This window comes from Carlito syrichta, unplaced genomic scaffold (assembly GCF_000164805.1).
Source record: "Carlito syrichta isolate Samal-C Ts95f unplaced genomic scaffold, Tarsius_syrichta-2.0.1 Scaffold303739, whole genome shotgun sequence".
NCBI lineage: Eukaryota > Metazoa > Chordata > Mammalia > Primates > Tarsiidae > Carlito > Carlito syrichta.
In genome coordinates this window covers 249,665-261,670 of record NW_007247835.1, presented here as the reverse complement: position 1 = coordinate 261,670, position 12,006 = coordinate 249,665, and the positions used below count along the sequence as shown (strand labels likewise).

Sequence of the window (12,006 nt, the reverse complement as noted above, 5' to 3'; positions counted from 1 at the left end):
TTTATTTTTGGTCAAACTTATTTCTGTCTAATCTGCAGAATGAGTAATTTCTACTAATCTATTTCTAAATTCATCAGTTCTTCCTTCTGCCACCTCAACTCTTTCAGATAAGCTCATCTAGCTAAATTTTTATTTCAGTTATTACTCTCTAAAAAAATTCTAGAATTAGCATTTTCATTGTTTCCATTCTCTATTTAAAGTCCCTGTTTTTGAGTGGTTGTCATCATATTTTCCTTTAAATTTCTAGCATATTTATAACAGCTACAGTCTGTCTCCCAAATCCAACATCTGAGCTCATTGTAAGTCAGTTACTATTTACTGTTTTTTCTCCCTGAGTATGTGTCACTATTCCCTGTTTGTTTCTTTGTATATATGTATTTTTTTCCTGAAAATTGGATGTTTTAGGTAATATAGTATAATAATGCTGGATTCTGATTTATTTTTGAGAGTTTTTTTTTAAACTAAGTCTCTTGGACTTAAGCTGTGGTATCTGTCTCTTCCTATGGCAATGATGTCTTTGCTCAGTTTTTATTCTTAATATTTATTTATTTAACTTTATTTTCATTTTATTTTTTATCTTGACTTCCTACTATTCATCCCATTAAGCTATGTCTGCATAGCTTAGTGGTCAGCTGATAATGTGAAATTATGCTCAGATGCCTTGAATTTTTAAGGATTCCACACTTTGGCAATAACCATGTGCTGTGGCTCACGCCTGTAATCTTAGCACTTTGGGAGGTGGAGGTGAGAGGATTGCCTAAGCCCAGGGGTTTGAGACCAGCTTGGACAACTTGACAAGACCTCTTCTGTACAATAAATCAAAAAAATTAGCCAGGCATTGTGGCAGGCACCTGTAGTCCCAGTTACTCAGGAAACTGAGGCAGAAGGATTGCTTGAGTCCAGCAGGTGGAGGTTGCAATAATCATGAGCATGCTATTGTACTCCTGGGAGACAGAGTGACTTCAACTTAAAAAAAAAAATCTGTGTATGTAGGTTGAATATTCAAAATTTAACCAGTTTTAAAGTCTCTCTTGTTTTTTACTTTCTGTTGGGATCTTTATGCACATGTCCATATTGCAGTCATCCAGGGATGTGTGAAGAGCCTCTCTGGTCCCTCTAAGATTTCCAGAATCTTATGTGACATTTCTTACTGATTCACCACTCATTGTAAAGTTGCAGTATTCTCCTGTTCATTCTCAATGAATTAACTACATTGAGTTGATGAGCTAATGGCCTTTTTCCCCCACTCTCCAAACCCAGCTTGTCTCTTAGAACAGAGTAGCTGCTAGTTTTCCCAGTCAGCCTCACACTGGTCAAACAACCATTCTTGCAGCAGAGCTTGGGAGTAATGGTGATGGCAAGAAAGTCAGAGACTCCTACTATTCTTTTTTTTTTTTTTGAGTTGGATCTCACTCGGTCGCCCAGACTGGAGTGCAGGAGCCGCTCCCGACCACCGCAGCCTCACCTGCTGGGCTCCGGCGATCCTTCCGCCTCAGCCTTCTGAATAGCCGGAATTACAGGCATGCGCTACCGCGCCCGGCTGATTTTTTGATTTATTGTAGAGATGGTCTCGCTGCCCAGGCGGGTCTCGAACCCGCAGGTTCAGGCAATCCACTCACCTCAGCCTCCCAAAGGCGTGGGATTACAGGCTGAGCCACCGAGCCCGGATGACTCCTGCTATTCTTAACCAAAGTTCTAACAAACACTAGATTTTTAAGAATAAATGCTACTTGATTTCTTGTCTATCTTGGTCAATTTCCAGAGTCTCAGATGGTTGATTTTTAAATTTTTGTGTAGAGGTTTCACTAACTTTTTCATATTACCACAGCCAAAGTCTCTCTTGCCCTTAATTTTTTAAACTCATTTAAACATAGTTATTTTAAAGCTTATCTCTGATAACTCTGATACTTGGGTTCCTGGGTATGTGTGTATTTTCATTGTTTATTTTTCTTTTTGTTTTCAATGACATGCTATTTCCTAATGAGCCTGGTTATTTTTGATTGAATGTAGACATTGCACCTGCAAATCAAGAAATAATTTGATATCACCTACTTTGCTTTACTATAAAGCTACAATAATCAAAACAGCTTGGTATTGGTACAGGAACAGGCATATAGACCAATGGAATAGAATTGAGATTCCAGAAGCAAAACCTTAATTTCTCAACCAACTCATCTTCGACAAAGCCTCCACCACCTACCACTGGGGAGAGGAGAACCTATTCAGTAAATGGTGCTGGGAAAACTGGCTGACCAAATGCAGATGATTCAAACAAGACCCCTATCTATCCCCATACACAAAAATGAACTCTAAATGGATTAGAGACCTAAATGTAAAACCTCAAACCATAAGAACCTTAGAAAATGCAGGATGCACCCTTATGGAAATTAGAACTGCCGTCCAATTCTTCAACAAAACTCGAAACGCACGGGCTATAAGAGATAAGATGGACAAGTGGGACCTCATTAAACTGACAAGCTTCTGCAAAGCCAGACAAACCATCAAGAGAGCAGGGAGACAGCCCACAGATGGGAAAAAGTATTTGCCACCTCCATGTCTGACAAAGGCCTAACATCTTGGATCTACAAGGAACTCAAATATGCTGAAAAGAAAAAACCAAACAACCCCATTATAAAGTGGGCAAAAGATATGAACAGATACTTCACAAAAGAAGACATACGAGAGGTCAACAGACACATGAAGAAATGTTCAACCTCACTAATTATCAAGGAGATGCAAATTAAAACTACACTGAGATACCAGTCAGAATGGCCATTATCAATAACTCAAAAAAATAACAGATGCTGGAGAGGATGTGGTGAAAAGGGAACACTTCTACACTGTTGGTGGGAGTGTAAACTAATGCAACCTTTGTGGAAAGCAGCGTGGAAATTCCTAAAAGCTCTAAATATCGACCTCCCATATGGCCCTGCAATCCCCCTACTGGGAATATACCCTGAAGAACTCAAAACACTCTATCAAAAAGATACCTGCACATGTATGTTTATTGCAGCATTGTTCACAAAAGCAAGAACCTGGAACCAACCATGCTGTCCATCAAAAGAGGACTGGATTTAAAAAATGTGGTACATATATATGATGGAATACTATGCAGCTATAAAAAAGAACAAAATCATGAATTTTGCAGCAACCTGGATGGAACTAGAGTCTATAATACTGAGTGATTTTTCACAGCAACAAAGATCTGAGTATCACATGTTCTCACTCAGAAGTGGACCCTGAACCTCTATCGTAATACTATAAGAAAAGGATCGACAGTGGTGGGAATCTTTGGGGGGGGGAACAGGGATGGCAGGTAGGATTAACGGTAGTCAATATCTGTTTGGGGATGGGGGGACACCTCTTATCAACAAGGGTGCCTGAATGATGCATATTTGTATACCTAACCCTCAACTGTACCCACAATTTTAAAATAAAAATATATTTAAAAAATAATAATAATAATTTGAAGCTTATTAGAATGTTATCTTCTGTCAGAAAGTGTTTTGTGCTTATGGCAGGCACTAAAAATCTCAGATAAACTTAATCTCATGTTAGGGACTGGGGTTAGGTGAAGCAGGGTATTATTGTCTGTTGTGACTAGTCTATTTAAGGTTTACCCTTCTTCCTAGGATGTCCCTTGCCCTTCATGGACCTGACCCAAGACATCAGCAAGTTACGAGACTAGGCAGGTCACAGACTTCAATTTTGCTTAGCTTCTCTGTCTTTTGGCTTCCTCTTCTGAAATGAGTAGATTCCCCTTTAGGAGAAGCAGCCTCGAACACCAGGCACACTACTCTAGGTATTCTTTTTCTTCCAGATCTTGGTCTCATGTACTTCACTATCTTGTTGTATTCCAACGTCCTCAAGTGATTAAAAAAATTTTAATCCAACTTTTTTTTTTTTTTTGAGTTGGAGTCTCACTCTGTCATCCAGACTGGAGTGCAGTGGCTGCTCCCAGCCGCCACAGCCTCGACCTGCTGGGCTCCGGCGATCCTTCCGCCTCAGCCTTCCGAGTAGCCGGAATTACAGGTGCACACTACCATGCCTGGCTAATTTTTTGATTTTATTGTAGAGATGAGGTCTCGCCCGCCCAGGCGGGTCTTGAACCCGCGGGCTCAGGCAATCCACTCACCTCAGCCTCCCAAAGGCGCGGGATTACAGGCTGAGCCACCTGAACCTGGCTTAATCCAACTTTTTAAAGTTATTCCTTGTGGGAATGTTGATTTGAATTGTCCAGTTCACTATTATTGGTATTTTGCAATCTAATCTTAAAGTGCTAACTTATATTTTCATTACTTTCTTATATTTCCTTAAACTTTCTAGGCATTTTGATTTAGCATTTTGCATGAAAGATACCAATATTTCAATGCAATCCTTTCTAGGTCTGACTGCCATCCGTTGTTTCAGCAGCTTTCTCCATTGCCTTGTTTTCTTGTGTGTTTCGTATTTCTTTTTTAATACTGTGAACTCACATTATTTTAAAGGTTTGTGGGATTCTTTTGAGTTGAAATGAGTTTTTCTAGGGGGAGTTTTATTGCTTCTGTACAGTGCCTATACAAAGATTCTCCCCAAGGTAGTGCAATTTCATACACAGGTCACATGAAAGGGTTAGCTTGTAATCATAAATCCTGGAGAGCTATTTTTTAAAAGTCTCCATTAAGAACCAATGTTAGAAATAGGCTGATAGTATCCTCAGGGAGGGTGGGTACTTGGGTTTGTTTCTAATTCAACCTTGGCCTGAGAGAACACAGGCTTCATAAGGTTTACATTGAGATTTGCTTTCTGTTCCTGTGCCCTCAAGAAAGTAAACAGAGCCCATAAACTGGCTTTACTGTGAGGGAATTTGCCATTGGATATCCAATGTTTACGTCTCTGGTTTCTCACTGTCACTTAGTTGTGGGTACCTTAGTATTTCTTACTTGCTTGCCAATAAGTCAAGGCATAAAAGGAATTTTTAAACCTTTAATCAACAGTTTTAGTGGATTTTAGATAGAGGGTCTGTCTGTGACCATGATGTTAGAAATGAAGTCTCCAGCGAATTTCTTCACCATTTGCCTTCTTGTAGAGAATACGGCAGGGGTTAGGGTATAGGGTAGATATAAGGAGACAGACCAGGAGAGCTAGGTTGCCTAGGTTCAGATCCTGTTTCTGCAATCACTAAGTCTTAGTGATTCTTAACCAATTTGCTTAATTTCCCTTTCTCATGGATTCCACATAAGATTATTGGAAAGAGTAAGTGTGCAGAGTTCATAGAACCATACCTACCACTGTGCTCAGTAAAAGCCTGCTATGGTGATGATGACACAGACCACCACATCACACTTACCTGGTCTTGGACATCCTCGTCACACAACTCCAGCTGCATAATCCGTTCAAAAGGTCGGAAGAGTGCTTCATTAAAGTGAAAGTGGGGCGGCTCGTTCCAGTTAGTGAGAACCTCTGTCAGTATGTCATGGATGAAGGAAACAGCCTTCTGAGACACATGTCTTTCCTTGTGGCAGGCAGCCTGCAAAATTCATGAGTGAGGGGAACATCGTCAGGATGTGAGGCAAGTGAGATGGTGGTTTCTGAGGGCTTTCCTAACCCACCACATTTCATGGAGGTAGAAGCAGCAACTCTGTTCAATCAATCAAAACATTCTGAGGGATAAGTACAGTTGAACCGCTCACTAAAGTGCATCTTTAAAAATTTAGCCAGCTTATTAGGCACAACTCCAGTTTCTCTTTAATCTTTCTGGGAAAATAAAAGTTTCTAATAATTTCTTTTTGTGCAGCATGAAAGTATCCTAGACTGGTATAGAACATGCTCACCATAAAGACACCAGAATCTAGTCTAGGAACTACTCATGGTTTCAACTTTAGCTGTGCCCCAAACTTATGAAGATCAGATGAGTCATCTGTTCCTCAGTCAGGTGGGCCAATTGCCATGAGAGTGCTAATTGATTCACACTTTCTAGTAGCCATGCCCTGTAGTGGTCCTCTCCCATAATGACCCTGGGCTTGAATGTGTGACTTACTCTGACAAAGTGGAATTCAAACAAAGATTATATAAGTAAAGAATTTAAAAGTAGCTGTGATTTGGGGCTTGCCTTCTTGCTGTTCTCTGGAATCCTAAGAACACCATGTAAACAAGCCAGAGCTGGCTTGCTGGAGGCTAGTCTCCACAAAACACCATGTAGAGAGAGACCAATTTCCAGTTAAGGCCATCATGCACCAGCTGGCCCCAGTCTTTGTAGCAGCTGACCATAGATACACAATTAAGGCTAGTTGAGATCAATCAAGCCCGGCTAAGACCAGAACTACCCAGATGACCCACAGAATCATAAGCTAAATAAATGGTTGTAGCTTTAAGTCACTTAGCTTTTGGGGTGGTTTATTATAGTATAATAGATAACTGATATACTATTTCCCCATGACGAAGTTGCCATTTTCTACCCTTTCCCCCTACTAGAATATTCTCAGGTTGGTAATTAAGTTCTAAGTAACATTTTAAGACACATCTCTATCAGATAAATACTAAAGGGCTACTAAAAATAGTTATCACAGCAAAACAGGGCAGCAATTTCCCCATCAACTTTTAAGTAGCCAATCTTCACGTACTAAGATGCTTAGACACAGAGTTGCCATGATCACACAACTGCTTTCCTTTAAAGAGTGAAAGAGTCCTAGTATTAATTTTGTTGGGAAAACCAGGACATATGGTTTCCCCCATGAAAAGACATTGACCTGAGTATATTTAGTTTTAGAAAAGAAGGACAGGTAGGAACCAAAGATGTTACTATATTTATGTACAAAAATGAACATACTAGGAACCATCTACTGTCTTTCAGTTCTAGACTCAGTCTGATACCAGATTAGAAAGAATGAAAAATGGCTATGTAAGGTACCTGTACCTAGCTGAGTCACATAATTATAAAGAAAGAGAGTCATTGTGAGATCAGAGTGGCAGTGCCCTTTGGGGTGATTTTTTTTTTTTTTTTTTGAGTTCGAGTCTCATTCCGTCACCCAGGCTGGAGTACAGTGGCATGCTCACAGTCACCCCAGTGTCGACCTGCTGGGCTCAGGTGATCCTTCTTCCTCAGCCTTCCAAATAGCCAGAATCAGAGGTGTGCGCTACCATGCCCAGGTAATTTTTGATTAATTGTAGAGACGAGGTCTCTCCAAGTTGCCGGGGCTGGTGTCAAACCCGTGGGTTCAGGCAATCCACTCGCCTGGGCCTCCCAAAGTGCTGGGATGATAGGCTGAGCCACCAAGCCCAGCCTGTGGTGATTCTTTTTTTTTTTTTTTTTTGAGTTGGAGTCTCATGCTGTCGCCCAGACTGGAGTGCAGTGGCCACTCTCGGCCACCGCAGCCTCGACCTGCTGGGCTCCGGCGATCCTTCCGTCTCAGCCTTCCAAGTAGCTGGAATTACAGGCGCACGCTACCACACCCAGCTAATTTTTTGATTTATTGTAGAGATGAGGTCTCATCAAGTTGCCCGGGCGGGTCTCGAACCCACGGGCTCAGGCAATCTACTCACCTCAGTCTCCCAAGGCATGGGATCACAGGCTGAGCCATCAAGTCTGGCTTGGGGTGATTCTTTAGAGCCAGAGGTATAGCCAGAAAATGATGGTTTTCAAACAACCTGGCTTGTCACCAGGTTATGAGCAAGCTCTCATTGCCCGTGGCCACTGTGCTCTTTGTCCATACACTGACTGCAAGCCCTTGTGCTGGCTCTGCTGAGCTGTCAGTTCCAGCCTCTTCCCACCTCCTAGGTGCTTACCTCCACCAGGTGTGGGGCCACCAGGCTCCAGCAGCGCATCATGTGGAGCAGGGGCCGCGCTTTGCTCCTCACAATCCTCAGCATGGCATCCCCCAGGCGGAACAGGTGGAGGGCGCTTTTTCGGTCTTGGGTGGATTTAACTTCTCCTGCAGGAAGGTGAGACCATAAAAACTCAGAAAGCCCAAGCTCAGAAATAGTCTGTCTGATTCAAGCACAGAGTGAGGTTGCAAATCTGGATACTGTACGCGGACCAGTAGGATCAGTTGGCATGGGGGGCTACGCAAAGGAGGAGAGAGCCCTAGATTCAAGACAGATGAGGTGGGTCACTCAGCAAGGCCAGCATCCCTTTCTTGTTGACCACAGTATCCCCAGAACCTAGGATGTGGACCTGGGACTTGCTGATAAGGAGTGAAGCAGTGGTTAAGTATGAGAGCTGGAAGTCAAACCTTAGGCTTGAATTCTGGCTCCACCATTTAGAAGTTGTGTTATGTTGGGCCAAAGATTTTCCTAACTCTAATTATCTCATCTGTAAAATTGGGGACAAGATCACCTATTCTCAAAGTGGCTTTAAAGGTTAAATGTGATATTATGCAGAAAGTGCTTGGTATACGGCCTGGCACATACTAACCACCATGTTTAGCTTCTATTATGCTTGCTGTTATCGTCACCCTTCACAGTCACGTTGCCAATCTTTAATGGTAACTGAAGCCCTTGCCAAGCAGACCAGGCTCCTCTGCTACTGTTTGACCCACTCTTTCTTGCTTCTGTATGCTCCTTGCCTACCCTGATCCTGGGCTACTTCTTTGCCACTGTCCCCTTAGTCTTTCCAATTCCTTCTTGCTCATGTCTGCTGCTTCTCTTGTACTCCTATGGAGTGCCAGTGGGCTCTTCCAACCCCAATGCTCCTTTCTAATTTGTCTTGCCATATCAAATAAACTTTGAAATAACAGTATAGGTTGAGTATCCCTTATCTGAAGTGCTGGAGACTAGAAGTATTTCAGACATTGAGATTTTTTGGAATTTGGAATATTCGCATATACATAATGAGCTATCTTAGGAATGGGACCCAAGTTTAAACAAAAAAGTTCATTTATGCTTCATATACACCTTTACACATAGCCCCAAGGTATTTTAATTTTCCCTTGAGGATCCTGAGTAAACTGTGTGGTGATCCTGCATTTTGACTGTGACCTGTCACCCGAGGTCAGGTGCAGAATCTTCCACTTGTGGCATCACGTCAGTGCTCAGAAAGTTTTGAATTTTTGAGCATGCTGGATTTCAGATTTTCTGACTGGGGACACTCAACCTGTAACAGTAATCATGGACATTTACTGGATGTTTACTCTGCATCAGACATCGTGTTGGTCTTTATGTCTTTAATCACTTTAATTTTCAAAGAAATCTTAAGATGTAAATATAACTATTATTTTACAGAATAGAAAATTGAATGCCTGAAAGGCAAAATGACTCTCCTCCCACGCTGCAGCTGGTGAGTGGTGAAGGCAGCATTTAACTCCAGTCCTGTCTGATTCCAAAGCAAGGCTCCCTCCTCCCAGGCTTGCTGCCTCTTCCCAACCTGCTCATTGTTCTTTGTGAGCTCAGAGCCTACTGTTTTCTCCAGTGCAAAAGACTTTGAAAGTTACACCTGGGCTCAGAGATGCTCTGGAAGTCTGGTGGGTCTGGGAGGGTGGCTTTTATAGCTAGGGTTTTAAACTCTATTACTAATGGGGAAAGGACTATGGTTTTCAAATCCAAATCTGCAGCAAGGATGAAGAATTTCAGATTCCTAAGGATGGAAGGAACCTCAGAGGTTGTACAAGTCAGCCTGCCACCAGAGTGCGTCCTGCCTGAACCCATCTGGACAAGGTGTTCACTGTTTCAGCACAACCACCTGTACTGCTGATGAACAGTTCCATTCGTGAACAACCTGTCACCCCCTTGGGACCCTTGGGTAATTCGGTGTAGTTCTACTCTCTCTTCCACAAGATTGGCTTTCAAGAGGGCTTTATCTCTTTTCCTGGCCTCATCCATGAAGACAGAGACAATCATCAATGGACTATGCCTCTGAGATCAGTTTTTAAGAGCAATATGAGGTTTCTAGTTTTCTTTTTCACTATCCCTTTTGTAAATGATAGGTGCTGCTACCTGTTGGCTGGACAGAGGTGAGTGGTGTGGTTTGTGATATGGAGAAGGGTTCCTACCCTCATGTGATGCTCTCTGTTCCTTAAGAAGTAGCCATGCAATTTCTACCTCACAAGCACAAACCTTAGCAGACCCCACCCAGCTCTAGTGGCCGTAGCCATAGATGTGGCAACATTTCCATTCATGAAGTTATGTGAACCCTCATACAACGCGCCTCAAAACTCAGAGACAAATCTGTACTTAAGCTTAATCATGTGAGCACGGACAAAGGGAATGCAGACTCAACTCTTCAGGCATGCTGCTGGTGATAGAAACCTGGGCTGTTTTCTACTAAACCCGGCACCATCTCTTCAGGGAAAGAATTACCTGGCATTGCCAGAGAATAATCGACTGTATCTGTAACGGAATGGAAAAGCTGAGACTGCGAAGCTTTCTTCAGCTGGTAAAGAAAACCTCCAAGAGCCATGAGATTCAACTTATCCGTAGCATCTTCAAAGAGCCTGAATGTAAACCAAAAGAGATCTGTTATTTGGAAGCAATTCAGCAAGGTCTTTATGGCAGAATGATTATGGTAATTTTGTTGATGTGATTAATGAAAATGCTGTGTAAACACTGCAAACAAATGTGTGGATTATACCAATTATTACTGTGTACAAGTCTGCTCTAACCATGAGATTTTAATTCAAAGGGTACAAAGCATATTTTTAAAAAATATCTTTGTACCCTCATAGTCCAACTCAGCTATGGTGGCCTCTCATAAAATGTTTGGTAAGAAGCTGAAAGATGGAAAAGCGTTGCTCCCAGACACTAGAAATGGAATCCTGGGAATTAGTTTTGATTTCATAAACTATGTTTAAAAAAAAGTAAAGTAATCAAGAGGCTTTTGTTTGCCTATAATTACGAGTATGTTGCTGGGCTTGGCACCGAGCAGGATACAAAACCAGTCTCGACTGGATCCAAGTCCCCAAGGGTGGGGACTGGCCTCATATACCCAATGTCCTAGATGTTATGGAGGCTCAAGTGTCTGTTGGAAGAAATAAGGTTCCCTAATACCATAATCCTTGCAGATTTTTTTGTTTTGTTTTCCACTCAGCGGACCCAGACATTGCCAGCAGTAGGATTTAGGAAGGAGTGGAGGACACAACAGCAAGATTTAGAGGAGGATCCAGGGGTCACAGGAATGAAGAAGGGCAAGATCATATATCAGTTTTGTGTGGCCACCATGAGGAATGCAGCAGGTCAGCCTTTTATTGCCCTGGGGTCATCCCGCTGCCTGCCCTCTGAGCCTGGGGACACACCAGACAGTGCTGTAGGGTGCGACGCTGCTTTAAGGAGAGAGTCTGCAATAGAAATTGACTCATGAGTCCTTTCTGATGCAGCAAAACGAGACACACAGGTCTTAAGATGGGAATTAGTGGATTGAACATTCATAAATTACTGAAACAAATACATTTTTCTTGCTATTTCATAATTCCAATTTTGATCCCATTTGGTTTCTGGGTCCTGTGAACTATTTCTTTTCTCTTTCCTAGTAAGAAAAGAGAGATGAATATTATATGCCACCTGACACCTGTGTATCACTTTCTAGATTCCAAGATACTTTCGTGGCCAACTTGTTGGACAAGTAGAAAAAGTGATCATGGTACTGGGTTAGTGATGGAAAAACCGAGCCTCAGTGCAGCTATCGATACAGACTTGACCAGGCAGGCAGGGTTAGTGTCAAAGCCAGGACAAGAACTCAGGTCTGAGCTCCAGACCAGGGTGTGCTGCTCCCACTAGCCAGTCCCTTCCTGTCTGTCTCTCTTGAACACATTTCCCTGTGCCCATGCTGGGGAGTCTGGAACATAATGACCACATGCTGAAGAGGTAAGTGAGGTGATAGTATGTGTGACTGATGACCAAAGGCACTTTTAGCATCAAGAAGTAGGCTGGGTGCAGTGGTTTACACCTGTAATCCTAGCACTTTGGGAAGCTGAGGCAGGAAGATTGCTTAAGCCCAGGAGTTCGAGACTAGCCTGGGCAATATGTGAGACCTAATCTTTAGAAAAATAAAATAAATAAATAAAATTAACTGCACATGGTAGTGTATACCTGTAGTCC

General features: G+C 42.3%; 1 protein-coding gene across 1 annotated transcript in view; it reads right to left on the bottom strand.

Annotated features, from left to right (window-relative positions):
- Positions 1–12,006, bottom strand: part of ARFGEF3 (ARFGEF family member 3) — a 188,271-nt gene that overhangs the window by 57,292 nt on the left and 118,973 nt on the right. The window contains exons 22-24 of the mRNA XM_008059165.2: positions 10,273–10,406; positions 7,765–7,910; positions 5,330–5,509 (exon numbers count right to left, since the gene is read on the bottom strand). Of these exons, the coding sequence (XP_008057356.2) occupies positions 5,330–5,509; positions 7,765–7,910; positions 10,273–10,406 (460 nt within the window). The remainder of the gene's footprint in view (positions 1–5,329; positions 5,510–7,764; positions 7,911–10,272; positions 10,407–12,006) is intronic.